We start from the raw sequence: 27,391 nt of genomic DNA on the forward strand, positions 1-27,391 counted from the left end.
ACCATCCCAGCCAGACCTCTGTTCTGTTTCATGACATTGACGTGGAGGGCCACAAACCCATTAAGCAGCATGCATATCGTGCTAATCCGACTAAACGGGCTATGATGCAGCAAGAGGTGAGTTATCTGATTGAACACGGATTAGCTGTTCCCAGTACGAGCGCGTGGAGCTCTCCGTGTGTTCTGGTTCCCAAATCCGACAATACTCCTCGCTTCTGTAATGACTACAGAAAAGTAAATTCTGTGACAAAACCTGACTCTTTTCCGCTCCCTAGGATGGAGGATTGCATAGATCGGGTGGGTTCGGCTAAATTTGTGACCAAGTTAGACCTGCTAAAAGGCTATTGGCAAGTTCCTTTAACACCACGGGCCTCAGAAATATCTGCTTTTGTCACCCCCGATTCTTTCCTCCAGTACACCGTGATGCCGTTCGGGTTGCGCAATGCTCCCGCTACGTTCCAGCGGCTCATGCATATCGTTTTGTCTGGTGTGGAAAATTGTGAAGCCTATTTAGATGATGTGGCTGCTTATTCCTCCACATGGTCCGACCATATCCACACACTGACCCGAATTTTTGACCGTCTCCGTGGAGCTTCGCTCACACTTAACCTCGCAAAGTGTGAATTTGGCAAGGCTAAGGTAACCTACTTGGGCAAACAGGTGGGTCAAGGACAGGTGCGTCCCGTAGCCGAGAAAATACAGGCGGTTATTGATTTCCCGGTCCCACAGTCCAAGAAAGCTTTGCGCCGTTTCCTTGGGATGTGCGGGTATTACCGAGGTTTCTGTAGAAACTTCTCCGAGGTGGTGGCTCCTCTCACTAGTCTCGTCAGTCCTGTGAAAAACTTTGTGTGGTCTCCCGCTTGCCAGGCCGCTTTTGAATCTGCCAAGGCATTACTGTGTAGTGCGCCCGTCCTCGCTGCGCCCAATTTCACGCGGCCCTTTAAGCTGGAGGTAGATGCCAGTGCGTGTGGCGCAGGTGCCGTTCTTATGCAGGAGGATGATCAGGCTATTGATCATCCTGTCAGTTATTTCTCTAAAAAGTTTAACAAGCACCAGTTAAACTATAGCACCATTGAGAAGGAGGCCCTCGCTCTTCTGCTCGCTTTGCAATATTTTGCAGTGAATCCTTCCCTCCTCAAAGCCACCTCCCACTTCTTCCTTACATCTTTGTCTTTGGGAAACCTTCAATATGAAAACGGGAGATTTGGGAGAGTCTACACAAAAACATTTTACAAAAGAGGTCAAGCTTATTTTTCTTCCTTCAAATTTCTTACAACCTTTCTTCAACAAAACTCCTATTTTGATGCATATCTGTTGATAATGAACCAAAACTGCTTAAACTGTGAATAACCTTGTTTGCAAACTATTCTACAGTCAGATGTTCAGTTGTCTGTATTTTTAAGTAAGTGGGGTGGGTATGAGACATGAGAGGTAGCTTACTGTTGTTAGGGTGAATTACATGTGAATAATACAGTCTGTGCCACCTGAGTAAAATTCGCTGGTCAATGTTATACCAGTAATATTTGTTTTCGCATTCTTGTGTCAGTTGCAATCTCAGTCAGTGTTATGGATTATGGCTTATAAAGTCTCAGTTCATAGACGGGTGAACACCGGCATAGCCTAGCTAGCTGGCTACGATTTCGCTGGTGGGCATAAATACAGTACAGTAATATTCGATTCACAAAATACGACCAATAGTAATGTTCAATCGTACTTGTGAAACGTAATCCCTCGTGCCCTGTTTTCGATGGTCCGCTGATTTGAACATGAATATGCGGCACAGTGCTCTGGCATCTTGTTCTTTCTGCTGCTCAACTTGAAGTACGATGACCGGTCCGAGATGGCGGCCGCATTTCTTACGCCCCAGCAACCAATGCGGCATCTACTCTTTATATGTCTATGCGTCTGCGCATTTACAATCATAGTCCTATATTTTAGGTACACAGATATTTGAAGTGTTCTCAAATTATTACTATTGTCTCTTATTAAATGTCATTTTATCCTCTTAGTTTCATTTTATGTCTCGTGTTTTTGTTTCTGGTTTTCAGGATAAATCAAATGAAGTTAACCCTTTATGCTCACACACATATTATTTTTAACCCATAATTCGACCATAGGGCAACACAAGTATCAATAAACGTCCAGTGTGCCAGAGATGGCCAGAACTTTAGAGTCAAACCACTGCCACTGTCCTCCTGGCCTGCTGTCTGGCTCTGGCATCATGCAGAACCCTCAGTGGGGGGACAGTGGGCCATCAGAGTTTGTGGTCGGGGACCTCTCACACCTGGTGTAGAAGGTGTTGAAGCACAGACCTGCTGTTTTGTATATGTTGATATATGTTGTTGTTGTTGTTGTTGTTGTGCTCAGGGATTCTCTGAGACTCCCAGTCATGACACTCCATGCATCCTGGAGCATGTCAGTTGCTTCTGGAGTCCATCACCTTCCTGTGGTCCTGGATGGTTTAGTTCTCTTCAGGTGCTGTCTCAATGTTGGGACCATCTGTATGATGCAGTGATCTGAGAGTCCAGGACACTCACAAGGACGATGGACGAGATTTCTCTCTGGATACTGGAGTAATGTTGATGTGTTTTTACTGCGTCCAGCTGTTGGTGTTGTAAAAACATGTCGCTGTTGTTATCTGTCGCAATCTGAGCGTTTTCTGTCTTTTGACAACAGAAATCCATGTTGGTGTCTGTTGAGTTTCATGTGAACATCAACAAAATGAGTGTCTGAAGACACATAAAGACGTCTCGACTGTGTCATGAAATTGCTGCCACTGTAAAATAAACATTTCCAGTTGAGGTCATTCAGTCTGTGAAGGAGTTTTGAGTCTGAACGAGCTGCAGTGACTTTTAGTGTTGTTCTTTTTATGCAATGCAGGAATGGACTTCAGGGCCCGACTGAACCTCCTGACGTCTGTCTTCAGAGGACAGATGGACCATCACTGTGGGAGAGGAGGCGTCTGGACTGTCCTGCAGTACTGACGGTCCACCTCACGTAAATACACCAACACTAAACGACTGCTTGGATTCAGGAATGAACCGTCTCCTGCAGACATGCTTGATTTAAAGCTTGGATTTTGTAGACTTGGTCAGCTGTGTTAGTGTTTCCTTTGCTTCTTCTTTTAATGAGCGTAGTTTGAAAAATAGACGGTCAGTGCACCCATAAAGTCCACCTCTCTGTTTACAGGGAACTTTCAAGGTAAATTTGTTGGATTTATCCAGAAAAAATATGGATAAACTGAAAAATGAATGTCCTGTTTGATTAACTTTTAATATATGATGAAATGATGTCTTCAGTGGGTCATCACATACAGATTAAGTCCATACCAGATTTTTATGATTAAGACTAAACTAAGAACTAAGATTAAGATGAAGCCGTCATATAAACTGAGTTGTTTCTATCCAGAATAGTGTTTCCATTTCAGACCTCCTCGTGTCGCATGCTCTTCATGCTGTTGCACCTTTAAACCTTCCTGTTAAAACCCCTGATGATAAAAACAGCTGATGCAGCGAGTGTGCTGCCTGGGCGTCTGAAACATCTCATCTTTGGAAACTGTCTTCATGTTGCTGCTGCAAATCATCCAAACCTTTCAGACTTCAGGGCTTGAACCCAGGAGGCTCCAGCGTCATGCTGACAAATCCTGATTTGCTGCCAGTAAAAATGCAGTGAAGCAACTCATTAACTGATTGCTTTCAAGCTCAAATTTTTCAATTCATGTTTTCTCTTTCATGGAATTCCTGGAAGGAGTCAAAATCCCACATTTGAATTTCCTGAATTAGTTTGATGCAGATTTAATATCCTGTTAATTTTCTGCATGTTACGCTCAGAATTTGAAGCCTCCTCTTTAAATCTGTAAATCGGTGCTCCACATGTGTGTTTGGCCTTCAGAAGTGACTGATGAACGTCTCAAAGCCCGATGCCTCCAGCGTCAGTACCACTAGCGGAACAAATCAGTGCCGGGCCAGGGGCGGGGCACATGACCGGGCCCTTTAAACCCAATAAAGCTCATGATAATATTGCTTTACAACATACACATGCCCGCAACAGCAGGGCTTACAAGCACACATACTACATTTTTGACACAAGGCTCAAAGCCTTCAGTAAGGCCGGGGCCAAATAGCACGCCTTTGCAGAGCGTGAGCGTGGCGTTACGGCATGGTTTTCATTTCGGCGTCCATACAAACAGGTTACAGTGTCCACACTGCCGACATGAGCAGCGTGAGAGTCGCGCGAGTCCTGCGTGGCTGCTGCGGCGCATCAACTAGAGATTCCAAGGCTCGCCGCAGTCAAATCAGTATCATGTGAGTATTTCACAGCGATTACAATGTCTGTATCTGCATATGTGACACACATGACAAGAAAATACACAATATGAGAGGGACAGAAGTTCTCCATCATCTCTACTCCTTTCCCTCTCTCCCACTCTCTCCTCCTGTAGCTCAGTCCCTGTTCCAGGGCATGTCAAGTAAAATTACATCATCATTTTTGTTGTTATTAACGCAAACTCCATGTAAACAGATGGAGCCGCAGCCCGTCATTTTATTCATATTTTACACCTAACTACATCACTAAAGTCAGTCTTATAAAGTTTTTACCAACCATGACTCATCCTGACTGGGTCAACCTATATAAGCCCACACATATCACACATTAAAAAATATCGTAGGGAAAGGGCCCGGTGCCCCCTGCTTGGAACAGAGATCTCTCTTTTCCGCCCCGCCCTGGGCCCCCCCTAGGCCCTGGGCCGAGGGCGTGTTGCCCTCCCAGCCCCCCCGGAAACTCCGTCCCTGGCTGAAACACTGACTCTAACCCTGCATGTGAATCAGGAGTTTGCGTCTTGTCAGTGTACTTTGCGCTCAGTTTTGTTGTGTGTACACTGTGAAGTGGAGTTTTGTTGCGCTCATCGATTCGCGAATGGCTCCTTCCACCTTTTGCTTTTTGTGACGTGCTACAAGTTTCCCAGCAGAGCGACATTCTCATTGAAATCCACTGAAAACTGATCGGTTCACATGTAAAAAAGGATTCAGTTTCATTGTTCTGTCAATCCATTTTGTCTCTGAATGTAAGGGAACATTTGTGCCTCATAAAGGCACAACATGGCATGTGGCTCCAGCTGTAGCTCATTGGCTAACAGTTCAGCACCTTTGCAGCAGGTACATTGTTGTACCTGGATATAAAGGTGCTTTTTATCACTCGGGGTGCAGAAAAGTTTTTTCAGAGGTAACAGACAAGAAAGAGCAAAGATGTCTCATCATCCTGAGTCATTAACACAGAGATGAATTCCAGTGGAAGACACGATGGCGCTAACATGCTTCCTTCCTGACAACACTGGACAAAAGTCCAATCTGACGGCCACAAGTGTGTTTGATGAGAAGCCAAAACTCACAAACCTGTAAACTTCAATCACTTGTGGAGTCACAGTAAAGCAGCATTTTAGCCAAGTCTCCGAAGAGGAGAGGGTCTCATCCATCTGACGTCTGCAGCTCCGTTCCTTTTGCTGCTAAACAGCTAAAATAACCCACTGACCGACTCATGTCGTCTGATTGCGATCATCAGCAGAAGCAGCCAGACCAGCTGTCTTTGTAGCTGAAGTGTCCCAAACCAACGAAGCAGCTTCAAACAGACCTGCAAATTCGGGCTTGTCGGCCAGTTTGATCACTTTGTTGGTGTAAACCGGTTTCTCCAGTTGGGCGTGTGTTTAAACCTTACTTTCACTTCCTGCCTTCGGTGTGTCGCAGTTTGTTTTCTCTTCTGAAGCTCCAGCTGAAGGTAAAGTAACTTGTTTCAGGTGTTTTTTACTCAAGCTGTCGTTAGCTTAGCTTCAGCACAAATGCCATCGATCTGCAGCTCCGTCCATCGTTTCTCCAAACTCTGAGATTAATTGTGAGCTATGGACGAAGAGCAGAAGCAGAGCGAGTTGATCCTCAATAGTTGATGTGGAGACAGCAGGAAGGAGCATTCAGAGGGCTGTGAGGAGCTGAAACCTTTTATTTCTCAATTCAGTCTGTAACTGTGTCACTAAATGAGCTGTCAGAGCTCTGAACTCTCCTCCAACAGCAACGAGTGTCACTTCTTTTTCTCACTTTGTGCTTCAATGTGATCAAGAATCAAATGAAAGATTCCTCTTTTAATATGACCTGAGAGGGCTTGTTTGAGACAGGCTTTTATTTTGAAAGGATCTCTCAGTGGTGGAAAGTAACTAGCTTACTGAAGTAATGTTATGAAGAAGTACATTCTGGAAGTATTTGTACTTTCCTTGAATATTTCTGCAATTTTATATTTCTCCTGTGTAAATATTTGACTTTCTCCTTCACTTATCGATGATCGAGGATCATTCAGGCCTAAAGAAACTTTCAGTCATGTTGAATTTACTAAATATTCCACAAACTGAAGCTTCCTGTCATATTCAGTCAGTGTGTGTCAGTGGATGTCAACCGTCGTCCAGGCATCGAGTGTGTGTTCACTTCACTGCAGCTTCATGGCGCCATCTAGTGGACTGATAGAAGTACAGCAGCTTGGCCTCACACTGCTGTCTGACTGCATTCAGCTGGCACTGATATGAAAGACGAGATAACAGCCAATCAGAGGAGGAGCAGCTGATATTTGGACAGGAGAAACCATGAAAGGATGATTTCAGCTGATGTGCACATGAATGATTTGTGTTTCTTCTCCAGATCAAAGTGTGTGTGAGCTGACGTGAGTTCAGCAGCATGAATCGGTGTGAGGACAGAGAGGAGGGAGTCCGTCCCTCTAAAACCAGTCTGTGTGGGGACGATGACGGCCAGACCGAAGCTCAGAGGTGAGACCAGGATCTCTGACTGTCCAGGACTTGTCTCCATGTCAGAGCACTCGAATCTCTCCACCATCATTATTCACACTCAAAGCTCTGTGTGTGTTGTGTTGAAGGCCAGAGCAGCAGGACCCACCAGACTCTGCTGGACCTGGACCTGAACCTGGACCTGAACCCAGCTGTGTGTCCTTCAGGAGTGACCAGTCAAAGGGTGGCCTCATGCATTTTAAACAGCAACATGTCTCTGACAGACAGTAAGTTGTTCTCAGTGTTAAACTTGTGTTGGACAATTTGACCTGAAATGTCCATATGTCCTCCTCATGTTGTCCACTGCTGATGTTTGTCCTCATTAAATCCAATCTGACCAGTTGTCCTTCTAATGTCCATGTTGTCCTAGAATGATGATGAAGGTTAGAGCTAGATTAGTGTTAAAGGACATCTGTCCAGTCTGTCCCTAAACAGCACTGACATGTCCACATGTGGACACTGAAAGCTGAGGATAATATGAGGCTTCAGCACAAATCCAGTGGGGACCTTCCGAAGTCTCTTTACCATCAAACTTCCTCTTTGAATGTTGGACTAAAATGCTTCAGCGACCATCGTCTCTAAATAACAGTCAGGATATTTGTGCTGAGTCTCGTGATGCAAACGTTAGAAAACAGACCAACAGAGTCGGTGCTGATGGACTCCACAGTTTAGTTTGTTGTCTGTCAATCACAGTAAAATCTGCTCAGAAATCAGTCCGTTGAGTCCTGCTTTGGTTCGAGATTTGATGGACAAATGAAACGATGATCCACAGACTGAAATCATTCAGCTTCATGTTTTATTAAACTTTGGTGTGTTGATCCTTTTCTTGTTGATATCTGCTAGTTTCTCCAGCAGCTTCTGAGTCTGAAGAAGAAAAAGTGAATTTCCATCCCTGGTGGTCTTCCTCTGTGTCTGACAGGATCTATGGGAGATCAGCCTCTGTTGGATCTGGACCTGGACCTGGACCCAGCTGTGTGTCCTTGAAGAGTGAACGGTCGATGGATTGTGTCATTGATTTTAAAGGAGATCGACCGTCTGCTGCAAAGACGTAAACTGTTAATAACATTAAAATATTACAGATTTTTCTTTGAACTGTTATTTACCCAGAGAAGTTTTTTAAACCTGTTTGTTTATTTTCAGCATCGTTCTTCTTCTCATTCGTTTGTATCCTCACATGTGGAAGCTGCCCAGTATAACCAGTCTTCAACTCTTGACTCCAGTTGAACATTTCCTCCACACACACCTTCTGACTGATGACTGCATGAGTGTAAAGCAGTGACTTGATTGAGGCTAACAGATGCTAACGAAGGCTAACCCTGATTCCACTGAGTTCCTCCATCAAATCAACATGTTGTGGTTTTCAGTCATGTGACAACACAAACACAAACATGTCAGTGATAACAGCTGGACTGAGATCAGCTGCTGTGAAACACAGAATGAAGCAACACAGAGAGTCTGAGGAAACACACAGTCTGTTTGTGATTGATGCTGCTGATGGATTCACAAAGTCAAGAATGACACTGACGGCGGCATCATGGCGCCTCACATCAGGCTGGAGTTGTGCCTCTGTGAAGATGTCTGATGCAGAGTAGAGTGTTTTCGGTAACTAAAGGCTGCAGGAGCTCAGAGAGGAGACAAAGCTCAAATATGTGTTGTGTGTCCAACAAGTGGACAAGAACAAATACATGTTGTCCAAGAATAAAAGAAAGAGCCAGAACAACTTCTGTGAGCAACAGCTGGACCTGTTTCCTTCATGTCGTCCAGAGAAGAACGTTCCAGCTTTCATTTGAAACACAGCTGGATGTGAAATCACCCTCAGCTTTGCTTTGATCCAGTATTCTCTGCTTCTCTCTTTGCTTTTCTCATGTTTCACTCTCTTTATTGTGACTCATTGCCAATTTGTGCTGGACAGGTAGCATCCACTTAGCTTGTGTGAACTGTGTGATGCTGTCCACAGTATTATAGGGGTCAATGAGAACTGGAGGGACTCAACCAGACAAGCTGGTGAACCAGCACAGTAAAGTGAAAGCTGCACAGAAATGCAGACTGGACTGTTGATTCACGGTGGGATCAGCAGTACGAGCAACACTTTAATGTCAGTGGAAACCATCTGATTCAATGTTGGAATCAACACTTCAGCTCAAAGGACCTTCAGCTGGTGTTTGTCTCTGTGTGGACGGACGTGATGTGAGCTAATTCTTCATGATTCCTCCACAGAGTCCACCAGGAGAGCTCAGAGGTTCCCAGTGGTCAGTCTGCCCAGCAGCATCAAACTCCCCTGGACTCCATGTTTATGGTCTGTACATGTACAACAGCCACTTTCACATCTATTCTGTTCACAATAATCTCCATGCTGCACTTTTTAGACCAGTGGACCGTCAGTCTGTCCAACATGGATCTGATGTTTGCCCTCCATGATTTCACTTTGTGTCATTCATATCATCTTCTGTTCCAGCTGCTGGAGGAGAACATTGTCTCTTTTGTGAGGAACGAGCTGAAGAAGATCAAGACGGTTCTGAGTTCAGATGACCCAGAATGCTTAGAGAGTCAGGGGGAGGATGAGGATGACGATGCAGAGCAGAGGAGGAGCAGCAGAGAGGCATTTCTGAAGATCACACAGCACTTCCTGAGGAGAATGGAGGAGGAGGAGCTGGCTGAGCGTCTGCAGAGCAGTAAGAGGATTTTTCTGAAGTTTTATCTGCTGGATCAGTGGAACATTCACTGAGGTCTCAACAGATGGACCAAAATATGTTCAGACAAGGACATTAAATTCTCATCTGAACTTTATCAATCACTTATTGATTTATTTGTTGTGTCTTCATTCAGAACATTTTGCTCCAGTTTGTCGGCGTCAACTTAAATCTAACCTGAAGGAGACGTTCCAGTGTGTGTTTGAGGTGATCGCTAAAGCAGGAAAGCGGACCCTCCTGAATCAGATCTACACAGAGCTCTTCATCACAGAGGGAGGGACTGGACAGGTCAATGATGAACATGAGGTCAGACAGATTGAAACAGCATCCAGGAAACCACACGGACCAGAAACCACAATCAGACAAGAAGACATCTTTAAACCACCTGGACAAGATGAACCAATCAGAACAGTGATGACAAAGGGAGTGGCTGGCATTGGGAAGACGGTCTTAACACAGAAGTTCACTCTGGACTGGGCTGAAGACAAAGCCCACCAGGACATACAGTTCATGTTTCCATTCACTTTCAGAGAGCTGAATGTGCTGAGAGAGAAAAAGTTCAGCTTGGTGGAACTTGTTCATCACTTCTTTCCTGAAACCAAAGAAGCAGGAATCTGCAGGTTTGAAGAGTTCAGGCTTTTGTTCATCCTTGACGGTCTGGATGAGTGTCGACTTCCTCTGGACTTCCACAACAATGAGATCCTGACTGATGTTACAAAGTCCACCTCAGTGGATGTGCTGCTGACAAACCTCATCAGGAGGAACCTGCTTCCCTCTGCTCGCCTCTGGATAACCACACGACCTGCAGCAGCCAATCAGATCCCTCCTGAGTGTGTTGACATGGTGACAGAGGTCAGAGGGTTCACTGATGAACAGAAGGAGGAGTACTTCAGGAGGAGGTTCAGAGACAAGAAGCAGGCCAACAGAATCATCTCCCACATTAAGACATCACGAAGCCTCCACATCATGTGCCACATCCCGGTCTTCTGCTGGATCACTGCTACAGTTCTGGAGGATGTGATGAAGACCAGAGAGGACGGAGAGCTGCCCAAGACCCTGACTCAGATGTACATCCACTTCCTGGTGGTTCAGTCCAAAGTGAAGAACATGAAGTATGATGGAGGAGCTGAGTCAGATCCTCAGTGGACTCCAGAGAGCAGGAAGATGATTAAGTCTCTGGGAAGACTGGCTTTTGCGCAGCTGCAGAAAGGAAACCTGATCTTCTATGAATCAGACCTGACAGAGTGTGGCATCGATGTCAGAGCAGCCTCAGTGTACTCAGGAGTGTTCACACAGATCTTCAAAGAGGAGAGAGGACTGTACCAGGACAAGGTGTTCTGCTTCGTCCATCTGAGTGTTCAGGAGTTTCTGGCTGCTCTTCATGTCCATCTGACCTTCATCAAGTCTGGAGTCAATCTGCTATCAGAAGAACAAACACACTACCATGAAGCTGCAGAGACACACTTCTACCAGAGTGCTGTGGACAAGGCCTTACAGAGTCCAAATGGACACCTGGACTTGTTCCTCCGATTCCTCCTGGGTCTGTCACTGCAGACCAATCAGACTCTCCTCCGAGGCCTGCTGACACAGACAGGAAGCGGCTCAGAAACCAGTCAGGTAACAGTCGAGTACATGAAGAAGAGGATTGAAGAGACTCCTTCTGCAGAGAAAAGCATCAATCTGTTCCACTGTCTGAATGAACTGAATGATCGTTCTCTGGTGGATCAGATCCAACAGTCCTTGAGTTCAGGAAGTCTCTCCACAGATGAACTGTCTCCTGCTCAGTGGTCAGCTCTGGTCTTCATCTTACTGTCATCAGGAAAAGATCTGGACATATTTGACCTGAAGAAATTCTCTGCTTCAGAGGAGGCTCTTCTGAGGCTGCTGCCAGTGGTCAAAGCCTCCAAGAAAGCTCTGTAAGTACAGAGATAGTGAAGTTTCTTCATCAATAAATACTCTGATATCTAACTTACTGTTTGCGTCCTTCCTGTGTCTCTGCAGACTGAGTGGCTGTAACCTCTCAGAGAGAAGCTGTGAAGTTCTGTCCTCAGTCCTCAGATCCCAGTCCTCCAGTCTGAGAGAGCTGGACCTGAGTCACAACAATCTGCAGGATTCAGGAGTGAAGCTGCTGTCTGCTGGACTGGAGAGTCCACACTGTGCACTGGAAACTCTCAGGTCAGGATTCAATAACCCGTTCAACTGATGACCATTTGAAATCTGATTTTCATTGGAGGATAAACAGCTAAACCCTGTCAGGTTGTTTTTGATAACATGATTTGTCAAAAGACCTTTAACTAAACTGGTTTTTAGACTTACAGAATTACTTTCCATGAGTATTTTTGAAAGCATTTTCTCTCTTCTTTTGATTTGTTGTTGAATTCTAATAATCAACAGATGATTTTAAAGATTTGTTCTAGATTTTTATCTAACATAGAGCCAAGTCTTCACAGGGGTTCATCAGTTGTTGGTTTCGGCCTAAAGAGCAGACTAGTTTCCTCTGTCTGGTGGTTACTTTGATTTACCACTGTGACGCCACATTTTCCTTTTGTCAGTGCACACAGCACTCTGCTCAAAGGACATGCCTTCATCATCCCTTTGTGACGAAAGCTTCACTCTTCAGAAACACATTTTAATGTTTGCAGCCATGCCAGCAGCATGTCTTTATGGATGGTCATGTGGGTCAGTCAGTCAGTCCTCCACATGTTCACACGTTCATGTTCCCCTCAGGATGAATTCTAATCACTTTGATCCTCTGATGTTTCATCTAGCGCCATCATCAGGTCAACATTTTAAAGTGTTCAGTACTTTGTTTTATGATCAAATACCTGCAGAACTAAAGACATTCCCATCAGCCTCAGCTGTACTTTGTCTTTACTGCTAACTACCTAATTGCCTCCGGTGCCTGCTGCCCTTTATCGAGGAAAGAGGCCTTTCTGTGTGGAGTTTGCATGTTCTCCCCGTGTTCACCTGGGGTATCCTCCATAAAAAACCCCACTAAAAACATGCAAGAAGATCACCACCTGACCAATGTTGACGAAAAGGACCTGGGTCCCCGGGCACCGCTGTCAGCTGGCAGCCCACCACTCCTGGTCTGCCGCGGAGGAAGGACTTTCCAGGATGGGTCAAATGCGGAGGAACAATTTCACGGAAGCATGGCATGTGCATGGTGTGTCGTGATTAAAAAAGTACACTTTTTCTTCTTCTTCTAATGAGAAGCAAACATTGTACCTGCTAAACATGAACATGCAGACATTGTCCTGGTGAGCATCTTAGCATGTTTATGTTAGCAAGTGTCTCAAAGCACTGCTGTGTCTAAGTGCAGCCTCACAGAGCTGCTAGCATGACTGCAGACGTTGACATTGAGATCACAATGATATGGTCACTGTTAACACGTTGATTCAGCCGTTGTGTTTGTTGATTTATTTACTTGGAGACAGTTTCTTCTTGATTTGACGGACACAGCAGGACCCTCAGATGATCTTCCGTGTGTTGTTCTGTGTGTTTTCAGGCTGTCAGACTGTCTGATCACAGAGGAAGGCTGTGCTTCTCTGGCCTCAGCTCTGAGATCCAACCACTCCCTTCTGAGAGAGCTGGACCTGAGCTACAATCATCCAGGAGACTCAGGAGTGAAGCTGCTGTCTGCTGGACTGGAGGATCCTCACTGCAGACTGGACACTCTCAGGTATGAAGAGGCTGCTGCAGCCACAGTCAGTCAGTGTGAAAGAGGAGGAAGAGCTGGAAACATGTTGTCTGTCTTTTTGGTTGATGGTGGATGTGAGTGAGACAAGAACAATCACCTTTGTCCTTTGATCACAACATAAACACTGGTTGAACATGAAAAGGACATATTTGTGTTGGAGGTCTCAAGGAGAACATCTCCAGGAACAAACATGATAATGACCTGTTGGTCATAATTGATGCAGTTTGGACAGATCTCTGCATGGTAAAAGAACTGTCTGTCAGTTTGACAAATGTCCTTTTTGTCCTCATAAGAGACATAAAAACAAGCTTCCAATAAGTCCGAAGCAGTTCTATTTAGTTCAGCAGGACTTTTGAGATACTTCATTCAAGTGTTTTTCTGTTTTCCTTCATCAGTGGAGAACAATTGGACTGAACATGGTCTTCACAGCAAACATGGCTTGTAAATATTTCCATGTGCAGACATCAAGCGGCTCTTCTTGTTCTGGTGAACTTCAGAAAGTTTGACATGAAAAGATTTCCACACAACAGAGTCATGATGACTTGTCTCAGATATTGAATTTATTAACAGTATTCACACTTCTAATGAACACATGAAGCATGGTCACATATGGGACATGATGAGGAGAACCGTGTCCAATAATCAATGATTAAAGCTCTGTTGGTTTGTTCAGTGAAGACAAAGTCTGAATGATTATTGATCATCACAGGTGGGAGAGCAAGAGAGCGATCAATGAGTGAAGCAGCTTAGAATAGAAGTCAGCAACAGATTGAAATGAGGAAATGAGCTGATGAAGGCAGATTTAATGATGAGAGAGAATCAGTGTCGCTGTCAGTGTCTGAGCAGAGCTGAAGAGGTTTAGGGGCAGCAGGGAGAAGCAGGCCGGATCAACGTGTATGTGTGTATGAGAGTGATGTAACGTCCATGTTTGCATGCTGAAAGAGGAGGTGCTGCTCTGACCCCCCTCCTCCTTTCAGGGTGGAGCCTGCTGGAGTCCGATGGTTGAGACCAGGTCTGAGGAAGTGTAAGTGTGTCTTTAATTTGACTGATGAAAACAAAGCAGAGCACATTCAGCCATCTTCAAACTGTGACATCACTCATTCACATCTCTGATGTCATCATCAAACTGTCCATCAATCAACAGATGATGGATCAATAACTGCAGCTGTTTCCTTCTTCTTCTCTCCATCAGATTCCTGTGAACTCAAACTGGACACGAACACAGTGAACAGAAACATCAAACTGTCTGACAACAACAGGACGATGACGTATGAGGAGAAGGATCAGTCATATCCTGATCATCCAGACAGGTTTGACTGGTGGCCTCAGCTGCTGTGTGGAACTGGTCTGACTGGTCGCTGTTACTGGGAGGTCGAGTGGAGAGGAAGAGTTCATGTATCAGTGAGTTACAGAAGAATCGGAAGGAAAGGAGACAGTGATGAATGTGAGTTTGGATTGAATGATCAGTCCTGGAGTCTATTCTGCTCTGATGGTGGTCGTTACTATGTCCGTCACAATAGGAGAAGAATATCCGTCTCCTCCTCCTCCTCTCTCTCTCACAGAGTAGGAGTATATGTGGACTGGCCCGCTGGCACTCTGTCCTTCTACAGAGTCTCCTCTCACTCACTGATCCACCTCCACACCTTCAACACCACATTCACTGAACCTCTTTATCCTGGCTTTGGGTTCTGGTTCTGGTCTGGTTCCTCAGTGTCTCTGTGTCCTCTGTAGGAGGGAGAGTCTCCTCCTGTTAGAGAAACACTGCTGAACAGATCAGTTGAGGCTGTGCAGGATCTCAGTCACATCAGTCTTTCAGGTTATTGGAATAAATTGATCAATGAACTTTGTTGAAAATGATTGAAAAGATTCCTCATTTACTTTGTGAACTTCTTCCACTTCCAGTCCTTTAAAGATGGAAGCTGTGATCATTAAACTGTGGAAACACTGTTGACTTGAACCTTCAGCTGTGTGTTGATTTCAAGTCTGGATCTTGTTCCAATCAAAGCTGAATGTTGCTGTGAGTGTTTGTTGTGTCTCTCAGATCAGGACTAGAGGTCCACCGATACGGTTTTTTCAGGGCTGATACAGATTATTAGAAATCAAGGAGACCGATAACCATTAAAATATCAGATATTATCTTGATTGTTTCACTTCATGTTGTGTTTTCATGGTTCATTTTACTCAACAACATCGAGCTGAACCAAGAATCCAGTGAGCACAAACTAATTCCTGATGGCTGATAACACTTGAACTGTTTGTTGACGTATTAAGACATGAGGAAGGAGACAGCAACCTTCAAAATCCAAGACAAGTGACCACAGCGAGAGCAGCACAGGTTTCCCTCAACACCAGAGACAACCTGAGGGACGTGGACCTCGTTAGCAGACGTCCACTTCATTCAAACAACTTTATTACCACCAACAAGTCTTCAGTTTGACCAGCAGAGGTTTTGGTGTCTGATAACATGTCGTGATACTGTTTGTGACTCAAACTTTGATTTGGAGTCAAGTTTCATCTTCGAAAGCAGAAAAACAAGTTTGGAAATCGTTGTTTAACAAATCTGTCAAAGACTTTTAGAAAAGTCTTCAAACTTCAAGGGTACATGAGAAACAACTGAAAAAAGGAAAACATTTTTTTTATACTTTATCGTGTCAGTACAGTATACGACATTCCTACAATACACATCCTGTTATTTAAATAACTTGACACACTATTCAGTTTTTTGTTATCTTTCACCCGTGTGGCACAGTCAAACATAACCTAAAATAACCTAAAATAACCTAAATATTCTTCATCCTTTCGAAGGCCATTCAAACCTATTCCCAACCATAAAGTGTGTTTATTAAATTGGCCCAATTTCCCAAACATCTGTTCTATTATGTGTATGACTTCTGACCAATACATTTCTATTTTTTTACATGTAAAGAATATGTGAGTGTGGTCCGCTTTGTCTTCCCCGCATTCCCTCCAGCAGCTAGAATTATTCTGTGTATATTTGCTTAACATCACTGCTGTTCTAAAATACCGTATATTTATCTTCCAAGCATATTCTTGGCAGAAGGCCATTTTATGTTTGAGAAATGATCTTTAAGACTCTGATTCCACTCGTCATCTGATATAGATGTTTTCAGTTCTATCTGCCATTTATCCTTAATGTTATTTATGTCTTCGGTTCTGTAATCCTGAAATATTTGATACATTTGTCCAGTTATAGTTTTCAAATTTTGGTTTTGATTGGCCTTTATCATATGTCTCAGAATGGGATGGAGATCTCCAAGAGATGTAATTTGGACTTTTTCCTTCAAATAGTTTCTCACTTGCAAATATCTGTAAAAGTGATTCTTGTTTAAACCATATCTATTTACTGTATTTTCAAAAGAATCCATTGCTTCTTCCTTGTACATTTGATAGAATCTTGTGAGGCCCTTACTCTCCCATTTTTTAAAAACATCATCAATACTATTTGGAATAAAATCTGGATCCCAGGCTATCTCTCTTAAACAAGTGATTTCCTGTTCCTTAACTTTGGTTATTTTACATATTCTTCTCCAGATTTTAAATGTGTTATGTACAGAATAACTTTGTGTTTTAATCTGTGCTTTTTTCGAAACTGAGAAAATCAAAGTACTGAGTGATTCAGCCAAATTAAACTCAATGAGTTTCCATTTGGGTCTCATCTCATTATTCATCCATATTAAAATTGGTTTCACCTGTGCTGAGTAATAGTAGTTAATTACATTTGGTAATGCAAGTCCCCCTCTTTCTTTCTTTCTTTCTTTTTTTTTTTTTTTTTTTTTTTTTTGTTGTTGCAAAATTTTAAGTTTCACTTTTGGCTTCTTTTCGTCCCATAAAAATTTTCTAAGCAGCCCATCCCAAACATTAAAACTTGTGGGTGGTATGTATGTAGGCAGATTCTGAAATAGAAACAAAAAGCATGACAAAGCATTCATTTTAATGATATTTGTCTTTTCAGATAATGTGAGAGGTAAGATTTTCCACCTATTCAGATCTTGCTTTACTAAATTCTCCAGATTCTCGAAATTACAATGATATATTAGGTCTAAATTATTGGGTATAATGGTGTTAAGGCTGTGGTCCAAGCCCAGTTCCACCGGGTCCGGCGAGTGTGGCGAGAAGCCAGGGCGGCTTTAGGAAGGACCGCAGAACGAAACCGTCGGTTGGCAGACCGGCACCGGATTCCGGCTCCGAATTATCAGGGGGGACAACAGGTTTAGCTCTCGTCCCGTGACCTCCCTCTCGCGACCGACTCCCGGAAAATGGCACCGAGGTTTATTGGACCCTATCCCATTGATAAGAAGATCAATGCCACGCGTACCGGCTCCGCCTCCCCGCCTCACTCAAAGTGCACCCAGTTTTCCACGTCTCCCTCCTCAAGCCGGTGACGGATAGCCCTCTCCAGCCTCCTGCGCCACCGGCACCGGGACCGGGGCAGAGCATGAGCTGGCTTAAGAAGCCCCGTGATTAAATGATGAGGTGCAGGTGCGTCTCATGAAGCTCGCAACCTGGGTGACCTGGCCCCGCCTCTCTCTCTCGCTCCGACCTGCTGAGAGAAGGAAAGAAAAAAAAGGCATGTGAACAGTTTTCCACGTCTCCCTCCTCAAGCCGGTGTGACGCCCCCCCCCCCCCCCCCCCCCCCGTCTCATCGATGGCTCCCCCGCTTACACCGTAAACCGCATCCTGGATGTCCGCAGGCGGGGCCGAGGCTTTCAATATCTCGTCGATTGGGAGGGGTACGGCCCCGAGGAGCGCTCCTGGGTATCGCGCTCCCTCATCCTCGACCCGCAACTGCTGCGGGACTTCTACTACAGGTATCCAGGTAAACCGGGCAGGACGCCGGGAGGCGCCCTTAAGGGGGGGTACTGTTAAGGCTGTGGTCCTGAGTTGTCCTTTCCCCTGTTCACATGCCTTTTTTTTCTTTCCTTCTCTCAGCAGGTCGGAGCGAGAGAGAGAGGCGGGGCCAGGTCACTCAGGTTGCGAGCTTCATGAGACGCACCTGCACCTCATCATTTAATCACGGGGCTTCTTAAGCCAGCTCATGCTCTGCCCCGGTGCTCCAGGTCGAACACAGCTCGCACTGAGTTCCTGCGCTTCTCTCGTCTCGCTCCTCCTGCCTCCTATGAATCTCTCGTGATCTCCGCTGTGTTAGTTTTTACAGCCGCCTTTTGTTTAGCGTTTTGATTGCTAGTTCCAGCGTTGCTGAGTTTTGAGTTATTTTGTTACTTTCGAGCTAAGCCTAGTTTTTTTTCTTATCTCGTTTTTGGTACCTTTTTCCCCGTAGTGGTGATTTTCTGTTCTGCTTGCAAGCAGTCATTCCCTGGTTCAGGTGATTTTTTGTTGCACCTTCTACAATAAACCTTGTTTTGCCGCCTCTGCATTTGGGTCCTGGCCTTGTCTCTTCTCAAGCCGTAACAAAAAGCTCAAATAGAGTTGGGGCTATTAGACGTCTGGCGTTGTTTACATCCACAGGAAAAGGCCTTCACCTTTTACTCTGATGCACATAAGGTTTACTCTAGATTAGATTCTTTTTTTTATGTTCAAAGATGAAATTTCAAATGTCACAAAATGCAAAATATTACCTATAACTATAGCTGACCATGCACCAGCTTTAATGGAATTAAATTTGAAGAGGGAACGAGGAGAAACGGTGTGGAGGTTAAACTGACACAGTGTCAAAGAACAGAGACATTATTCTGTGTCCTCTCCATCATCTCTGTTCAGTTCTTGTCTGACTTTCTGTCCAAATGTCCTCAGCCTGTACACTTCCTGTTCAGACAGACCTCCTTTCCCTCTGCACTTCATGTTTGACCTGACTGACTCCATGAACAGCTCTTTGTCTGGGAAATACTTCTCCACTTTCACACCTTTCACATGTTTTGGTTTCCACTTTATGTTTAACATCTGACTAAACTTCAAAACAAACCACCTGATTCAAGCCTTCAAAATAAAACATTAAGACCTTTTTGTCTGAAATCAATATTCAGACATCAAACAGCTGCAGAAACAGCCCGTTTGTATGAACATCGTGTCTTCAGTTGATCTATCGACTGAATTTTTGAGGAGAGGCTCACCGTGTGTTTGTGTGTTCAGGAGGCTGAAAGTGATGATGGAACGTCTGACTGAGTTTAAAGTGAGAGAATCAGCTGATCACATGATCAACATCCTCATGACAACAGCAACAAGGACACACTGATGCACAAAAAGCACAACACACACCAACACACAGACACACAACCTTTAAAACACACAGAGGAAGAAACACAACATTTGGCAATAAAATCACACAATTTAGAAGACAAAATGTACAAAAAGTCCTAATTTAAGAAGAAAAAGTGACATATTTCAAACGTTTGGAGGACAGAGTCCCATCACAATACACAACAACACACAGAAATACACACAGAAACACACAGAGACTCAGTCAGTACGACACTGCAGTAAAACGGTGAAAATGTGAAATATTTTGTGGAAAACATTGAGAGAAGGCTGAATTTTAGAGGAAGGTTTTGGATATTAAGCAGAGATTTTGCAGGAAAACCAGCGTTTGTTCATGTGTTTCCTCTCAAAGTTCACAATTTGTCGTGTCTTCAGTGTGAAATCTGGACTCTGTGGTGTTTCCATTCATCTGACTCACATTGATTCCTCACGTGGGCTCCCTCCTCTTCATCAGTAGGATGATGCTGCCCCCTGCTGGACTGGAAGAACTCGACAATCTGCACAGTTTCATGAAGGTGTCGGCGACTCAAAACCTGACAGGACAAAACACCTTCACTGAACTAAAGAGAGCAGCTTCATCTCAGTCTGCGCTTTGGCTTTTTGTCACACTGTGGCCAAAAGTATGTGGACGGCTGAACTTTCACTCAGTGTGTGATTAACGTGACTGTGACACTGTGTTCATGCCTGTGCTGCCACGTCAACCTCCAGTCTTCTGCGCTCAGCCTTTCCAGCAGATACTGAAGCTGCTGTTTGATCCCAGTCGGACACCAGAGCATCACTGAGGTCCAACACTGATGTTGGTGATCCGGGGCCTCATTTATAAAACATTGCGTAGAATCCATACTAAAAGTGTGCGTACGCCCAAAAGCTGAAAATGGCGTGCGCCAAAAAATATTCGGATTTATAAAACCGTGCATACTCACACCTGCACGCAATTTTCCCTTTATAAATCACACTCCACCTGGAAGATTGCGCAGGTGGATTCACCTCACATCCCGCCTCCGACACACCCACATTTTACCATGAATGATCGGCCAGTCGCCAGAAACCCCAGAGTGGTCAGCACCTGGATATGCACCGGGATGGCGTGGTTCCGGCGGGTGGGTCTATCTAACACTGGGCCCAGTTCAGCACATAGATCCAAGAGCACCGCTCTAGGGAATCTAAATTGGCTTATTAGCCAGTCATCATCATGGGCCAGGAAATCTCCGTGGTCCCTAAAACTTCTCTCCATCCTGATCCTACCTTTTGCGTGATCTTCCAGCAGTGCCAGCGCATCCATTGTGCAGCATTACTCACGAGTGTCACCGCACTATTTATATGCTTACTCAGCAAATTGAATGATTGTTACACACCTTGTCACAATTAATACTAATCCATCAGTGCCATCCACCGCTCTGTATCATTTGAAGATGGAAGTATGATACATGAACATTGTGCATACAGTAGTAGGCCTAACAGCTCACTGAAGGAACACATCTGTAACACTGCAGACTTGGGTGTTTATGATTACGCGGGTTGTCCATGATTGCCCGTTTTGTGCGTAAGCAAGTTTTATAAATGAGGCCCCTGGTCCACTCCTTTGATACGTCACAAAGTGGCTTTGATCTATCAGAGATGACATCAACATTCCACTGAGCTCAGGGCTTGAGGGAGGTCATTGGTTTCCATAGCAACAATAAAGACAATATTGAAGTCCTCATTGACAACTGCACGTAAAATCAATCAAACCAGAGAAATCCCTTCTGAACCCACTGAAAATTGTTAGAAACCAGCAAAAACTGCTGCAGGCTGACTCCTGGTCAACCTGTGAAAAACTCTGATCCACCTGTCCACCCGAAACACTGAGACACGTAATGACCACTAAATCATACAAGATCACTAAAACAACTTACTGTCAGCCTAGTATGAAACTGGGACATAAACATGAGAGGACCATGTCCATCATCCACATTACATGCACAGCCATGATCCACGGGAACCTATGAGAGAAGAAAGCACAACAACACCAGGAAAGATGCTGAGGTACCAACACGCATTGATAGGAAATGAGTGTGTACAGATGGAGAGGCAGGTGTCCTCACTGTGTCATGCAAAATACCTCCACAGGCATTGCTCCCACTGAGTTGAAATGTGGTCTCCAAACCTCAAACCCAGCGAAACCACTAATCCTCCAGTATAACCTCATCCATATCAGGACCTGTGTTCCAAAGCCCTGGTCCACTCCTTTGATACGTCACAAAGTGGCTTTGATCTATCAGAGATGACATCAACATTCCACTGAGCTCAGGGCTTGAGGGAGATCATTGGTTTCCACAGATTCAAGATTGCTTTTATTGTCATTGAGCATGGACATGTCAACGAAATTTGCATTGCAACCCCCGTGTAGAAAAAAAAGATAATAAAATAAGATAAAATAAAATAAAATCAACTCACAAATAAGAGAAAATAAACTCACAGGGCATAAAAAGTCAGCATTTAAAACGTATATACAATATACATAAAATGCAATGAAAATATACCGAGATGCAATAAAAATATACATAAAATGCAGTGAAATAGACTGAAATGTAGCGGCGATAAAGTAAGTACAGTGTGTGTACTTAATTGTTAAGTACACAGAAGGTGCAGGTGAAGGTGGTCAGAGTGCAGTGTGCAAAAAGAAGTGTCCTCACAGTCTCTCCCTCCAATAGGTGGGAGTGACTGTGTGTGGCTATATGGGGGGGAACGTGTGTTCGGCAGCGGGGGGGGGGGGGGGGGGGGGATGTGGGTGTGAGGCGGCGGGGGAAGGGGGGTGTGTGTGTGTAGATGTGCGTGTGTGACTGCGGGGGGGGTGAGTGTGTGGCTGTTGCTGCGGGGTGGTGAGGTGTGTGTGAGGTGCTGCAGGGGGTGATGGCTCTGACAGCTCTGGGGAAGAAGCTGTCCCTCAGTCTGTTAGTGGTTGTTCGTATGTTCCTGTACCGCTTTCCTGATGGAAGCGGTACAAACAGTCTGTGGCCCGGGTGGCTGGGGTCCATGGCGATGGATCTTGCCCTCTTCTTGACCCGGCCTGCATATATAGAGTCCAGGTCAGGAAGGGGGCAGCCCACGATGCCTTGTGCAGTTTTTACCACCCGTGCCATTTGTTTCCTCTCCTGTGCCGTGCAGCTGCCATACCACACTGTCACACTGAGGCAGAGGATACTCTCGATTGTGGCCCTGTAAAAGTTCACGAGCAGCCGAGAGGAAAGTCCAGCCCGTTTCAGTTTCCTGAGGAAGAAAAGCCTTTGTTGTGCCTTCTTCACCAGGCGGGAGGTGTTCATGGACCAGGAGAGGTCAGATGTGATGTGGAGGCCCAGGAACTTGATGTTGTCCACACGCTCCACCACTACTCCGATGATGAAATACACAGTGGTTCATAAATGTAAGTCATTGCAATAAAGCTTTAACCATGCTTTTATCTCTTAAGTTTTCAGATTTGCTTGTGAGTGCATATCCAAGACTGGCAAACATCTGTGGTGGCTGGATGCTGCACAAGTCCACAGGTATGTAGGCGTATACACTGGATTAACGCTGTTTCAAAATACTCTGCCTCCTACTGTTTGCTCCAGGGGAAGACAATAAGGTATATTCTTACATCTTAAACTACTTTTAATTGAACATGAACATCTTTTGCAAGAAGTACAATGTTGAATGTAGCACTGAAATGCACTTCCTTTTTCTTAAAGGTGGATGCAGCCTTCCTCCTGGAAAGGAGCCGCCCTGTCTTCAGTGAGATTGGTTCTGCCGAGCACCAGATGGAAGTAAACATCATGAACTTTCTCCAGGACTACGAAATTGAGGATTCTGGTATGTTTTAGCCAAGATGAAATATAATGTGACCTCTAGGATAACACAGTTTCATGAAACGAGACATGGAGGGCTTACAGATGGATGACTTGCATAGTTATGTTGGCAATAACTAAGAGGTGTCTGAACAGTTGCCACACCATAAAGCCTGTCATCCAGCCACAACAAACGCAATTTTTGTCAAAATCTCAGTGTAGTTTCTGCTTTGATTTATCACTTGAGAGCCCATACCCAAGATTCACCTCAGGATTTTGTTGAATTCACTTTGATTAAGGACACCTGCCTCTCCATCTGTACACACTCATTTCCTATCAATGCGTGTTGGTACCTCAGCATCTTTCCTGGTGTTGTTGTGCTTTTTTCTCTCATAGGTTCCCGTGGATCATGGCTGTGCATGTAATGTGGATGATGGACATGGTCCTCTCATGTTTATGTCCCAGTTTCATACTAGGCTGACAGTAAGTTGTTTTAGTGATCTTGTATGATTTAGTGGTCATTACGTGTCTCAGTGTTTCGGGTGGACAGGTGGATCAGAGTTTTTCACAGGTTGACCAGCAGTCAGCCTGCAGCAGTTTTTGCTGGTTTCTAACAATTTTCAGTCGTTTCAGAAGGGATTTCTCTGGTTTGATTGATTTTACTTTGCAGTTGTGAATGAGGACTTCAATATTGTCTTTATTGTTGCTATGGAAACCAATGAATTCCCTCAAGCCCTGAGCTCAGTGGAATGTTGATGTCATCTCTGATAGATCAAAGCCACTTTGTGACGTATCAAAGGAGTGGACCAGGGCTTTGGAACACAGGTCCTTATATGGATGAGGTTTCACTCCAGGTGTTGCTGGATTGACCTGAGCGCCCATACAGGATTCAGCTCAGGATTTTGTTGAATTCACTTTGATTTTACTAATTTCCAAGTGTTTTCACACAGATGTTTTGAGGTGTGACAGATTTTTCAAGAGGCTTTGAGCAAGTGCATTGTACTCTGACTCACAACTGGACAGTGCTACGGTTGGCTTTTGGTTTTCCATGCCACTAAAGTGCCACCCTTCGTTAGGCTTATACAATAACGTGATGTACTTTGTCTATCACTGACATCAGCAGGCCAATCCGTTTCACTGTATGCTTGTATACCCAGGTTCTCATCACTTTTCCTGTAGCACAACTCTTTGTTAATTGTGCCTTTGAGATACATCAGTACAGCTTAACTGTACTCCATTGCTGTTCGGTAGGTTCAGTAAAGTACTTTGACTATTTGCTTACAATGCAGCTCAAATCAGATCTGGTACACACAATCAAACAGATGAGGCTTCCTACTGCCTCTCTGTATCTTGTGTCATCATTCATCAGTGCTGCATCATCCACGTAGTTCAGTTTTTGTTCACACGGTGTGGATCTAGGTTTACAATCCTGCATGTTGAACCTCTCCAGGAGTTTTTCAACACACTTTGTCTGTGACATTGTCACACAGTTGTCACTCTGGATAAAATTAGTGCCAAGAAAATATCTGAGTTTGCCCAAATCCTTCATTTTGAACCTTGCTGTAAGCATGTCTTTCACAAGCTGCAATGCATTTTCATCACTTCCTGCAATGATGATGTCATCAATCCAAATAACCATGATCACCTTATCATGTTCTGTTTCCCTTGCGTAAACACAGTGGTCAGCCTGGTTCTGTACAAACTTGTTTTGGGTTAGATAGTCATGCAAAACCTTGTTCCAATTCCTGCCTGATTGTTTTAGCCCATACAGTGACCTCTCTAGCTTACACACCAACTTTTCATTTGTGTGAGATTTCACCTCGTACCCCTCTGGCTGTTCCATGTAAATCTCACAGTCTATTGGTGCATTTAAGTAGGCTGTTTTTACAACCATTTGCTGCAAAATCAAATTTTCTTGCTGTTTTCTGCATCAGCACTCTGATACTAGTCAAGTTAGCTGTAGGAGAAAATGTCTCCTCATCATCTACACCCATCTTTTGACTGTATCCCTTAGCAACATATCGGGCCTTGTGTTTCTCAGATCCATCAAGATTGTTTTTAATAGCATACACCCATCTACCCCCCACTGCTTTCTTTCTGGACTTGATCAGTCTCGTCATCAGACACATATTTAGACATTCTACAATCTGTGTATCTGTCTGGCATCCTTCTCTCTCTCGAAGGGTAACACCTGGGCTCAGGCTCACACTTGACCTCTACTGGCTGTGGTTGGTGGCGGCTCACTCCAGGCTGGTGGCTCACTTCAGGATTATGTTCTAGTGAGACATGGTGATCTGGACTTTTGGACTTGTACTGAACAAAGTCATCTACAGGTGTTAAGTTAGTCTGTGTCTGCTGCCCTCCACCTGTTTTAGCCACAAATTTTACCACCCTGCACTTCTGCACTTTCTTAGTGTCAGGAAAGTAGACAATGTATTCTGGACTGTTTTTGTCATACCCGATGAAAACACCCTTTTCACACCTTGGATCTAATTTTCTTTTGTCTTGTTTTTAAGCAAAACACTCCAACCCAAACCTCTGCGTTCTAGGCAGGTTCGGCTGTCTGCCTGTCAGTGCTTGGATTGGTGTCTGCTTTGTGCGTTTATTAAAACATCTGTTCTCCACAGCAGCAGTCTGGACTGCATAAGTCCACAGTTGTTTTGGCAGATTACTTTCAATCAACATGCACCATGCCATATCAAGAAGTGTGCACCAATTGCGCTCAGCAGTGCCATTCTGGTGAGGAGAGTAAGGTGCTGATGTCTCATGTCTAATCCCATGTTTAATGAGTAGAGCCTGGTAACCTTTTCCTGTGTATTCAGTACCTTGCGAGATCTGAAACACTTGATCTTGCCGTATGGGGCTGTGTCAGCTAGAAACTTCTCTGTAGCTTTTTAAGAAATACACAAACACTGTACTGGAAAAGTCATCAGTGAATGAAAGTGCATATCTGTGACCATCTCTGGACTCTGGGTGGATCGGTCCTGCCAAATCTGTGCGTACTAGCTCTGGAGGTGTTTTAGCTCTCGTATCAGGGTCTCTGTTTCTGGTTTGGAAACATTTCCCCAGAGTGCACACTTCACAATGTGGAGGTTTGTTTGTTGGATCTTTAATTTTCATGCCATCAACAACACTTTGTAACCTCTGAATGTCATCATAGTTGCAGTGCCCCAGAATCTCATGCCATGTCTGCATATGAAAACATCCCCTGCATTGGTCATCACATTCATCATCATCATCATCATTATTTATTGTGTGAAAATAATATGATCTGTCATGTACCTGAATGTGTTACGTACCGTCTCTGTGGATCAGAACGTCTTTCCTTTTCTTGAAGATCACGGTGGCTCCGCTGGCAGTGGCTGCTTTCACCGAGAAAATGTCTTGTGGATAGGATGGGATGTACAGAGCTGCCTCAGCGTGGTGTTCAGATGTCTGCCTCTGCTGTCAATCAGACAGACCTCTGCATCGCCGCGGCACTCTGCCACCCCCTTGCACCTCTTGCCGTCAGCCAGCTCCACGCAGTGTGTATCGGCCTGGGACTCCCCATCAAACCTGTTGAACTTGGCGAGATCTGTGATCATGTGCGATGTTGCCCCGCAGTCGACCATCAGACCCCTCACGATGACACCTGCTGCCCCCTCGCTCACTCGGAAGGCGAACTCTTTGTCCTGGTCTTCTGTCTCCCCGGAGACATTGCGTGTGTCATCTTGGTCTCTGCGCTGTTTCCTTCTGCAGGTGGTGTCCCGGTGTGCGGTGCTCCTGCAGTGACTGCGCCACAACTTGCGCTGGCAGGCTCTGGCCAGGTGTCCCTTCAGGCCACATTTGAAGCACGCCAGGTCTGCTGCTGCCCTCTCTGTTCCTCTGTCACCTGCGCTGGCAGGTCTCCTTCCCTGCTGCTGCATGCGTGCCTTCATCACGTTGTCATCTGTTGCTGCAGCCTGCATCTTCTGTGTCCTCGTAGCTGCGTAGCTTTGTTTTTAAACTCGGCAAAAGATACGGTCTCAGCACGCTGTGTAATATGAACCGCAAATGGTTTGAAGGACTCAGGCAGCCCCTTCAGAACCATAGCTGGAACTGGATAAGTTCTGCATATGCCTCGGCATTCTAGGCTGCATCCACTGGCAGCTCCTCTGCGTCTTCCG

The 27,391-nt window shown here is 44.8% G+C and overlaps 2 protein-coding genes across 2 annotated transcripts in view; one reads left to right on the forward strand and one right to left on the reverse strand.

Moving 5' to 3' along the window:
* The window catches only part of LOC143316078 (NLR family CARD domain-containing protein 3-like), a 236,246-nt gene extending 221,306 nt beyond the window's left edge, over nt 1–14,940 (forward strand). Inside the window, exons 4-9 of the mRNA XM_076723793.1 lie at nt 9,275–9,491; nt 9,646–11,425; nt 11,511–11,684; nt 13,018–13,191; nt 14,187–14,233; nt 14,402–14,940. Coding sequence (XP_076579908.1) covers nt 9,275–9,491; nt 9,646–11,425; nt 11,511–11,684; nt 13,018–13,191; nt 14,187–14,233; nt 14,402–14,940 — 2,931 coding nt within the window. The remainder of the gene's footprint in view (nt 1–9,274; nt 9,492–9,645; nt 11,426–11,510; nt 11,685–13,017; nt 13,192–14,186; nt 14,234–14,401) is intronic.
* Nucleotides 1–27,391, reverse strand: part of LOC143316072 (NACHT, LRR and PYD domains-containing protein 3-like) — a 165,425-nt gene that overhangs the window by 24,437 nt on the left and 113,597 nt on the right. The gene's annotated exons all lie outside the window — the stretch shown is intronic.

The sequence above is a fragment of the Chaetodon auriga genome, chromosome 23 (assembly GCF_051107435.1).
Source record: "Chaetodon auriga isolate fChaAug3 chromosome 23, fChaAug3.hap1, whole genome shotgun sequence".
Taxonomy (NCBI): Eukaryota; Metazoa; Chordata; class Actinopteri; order Chaetodontiformes; family Chaetodontidae; genus Chaetodon; species Chaetodon auriga.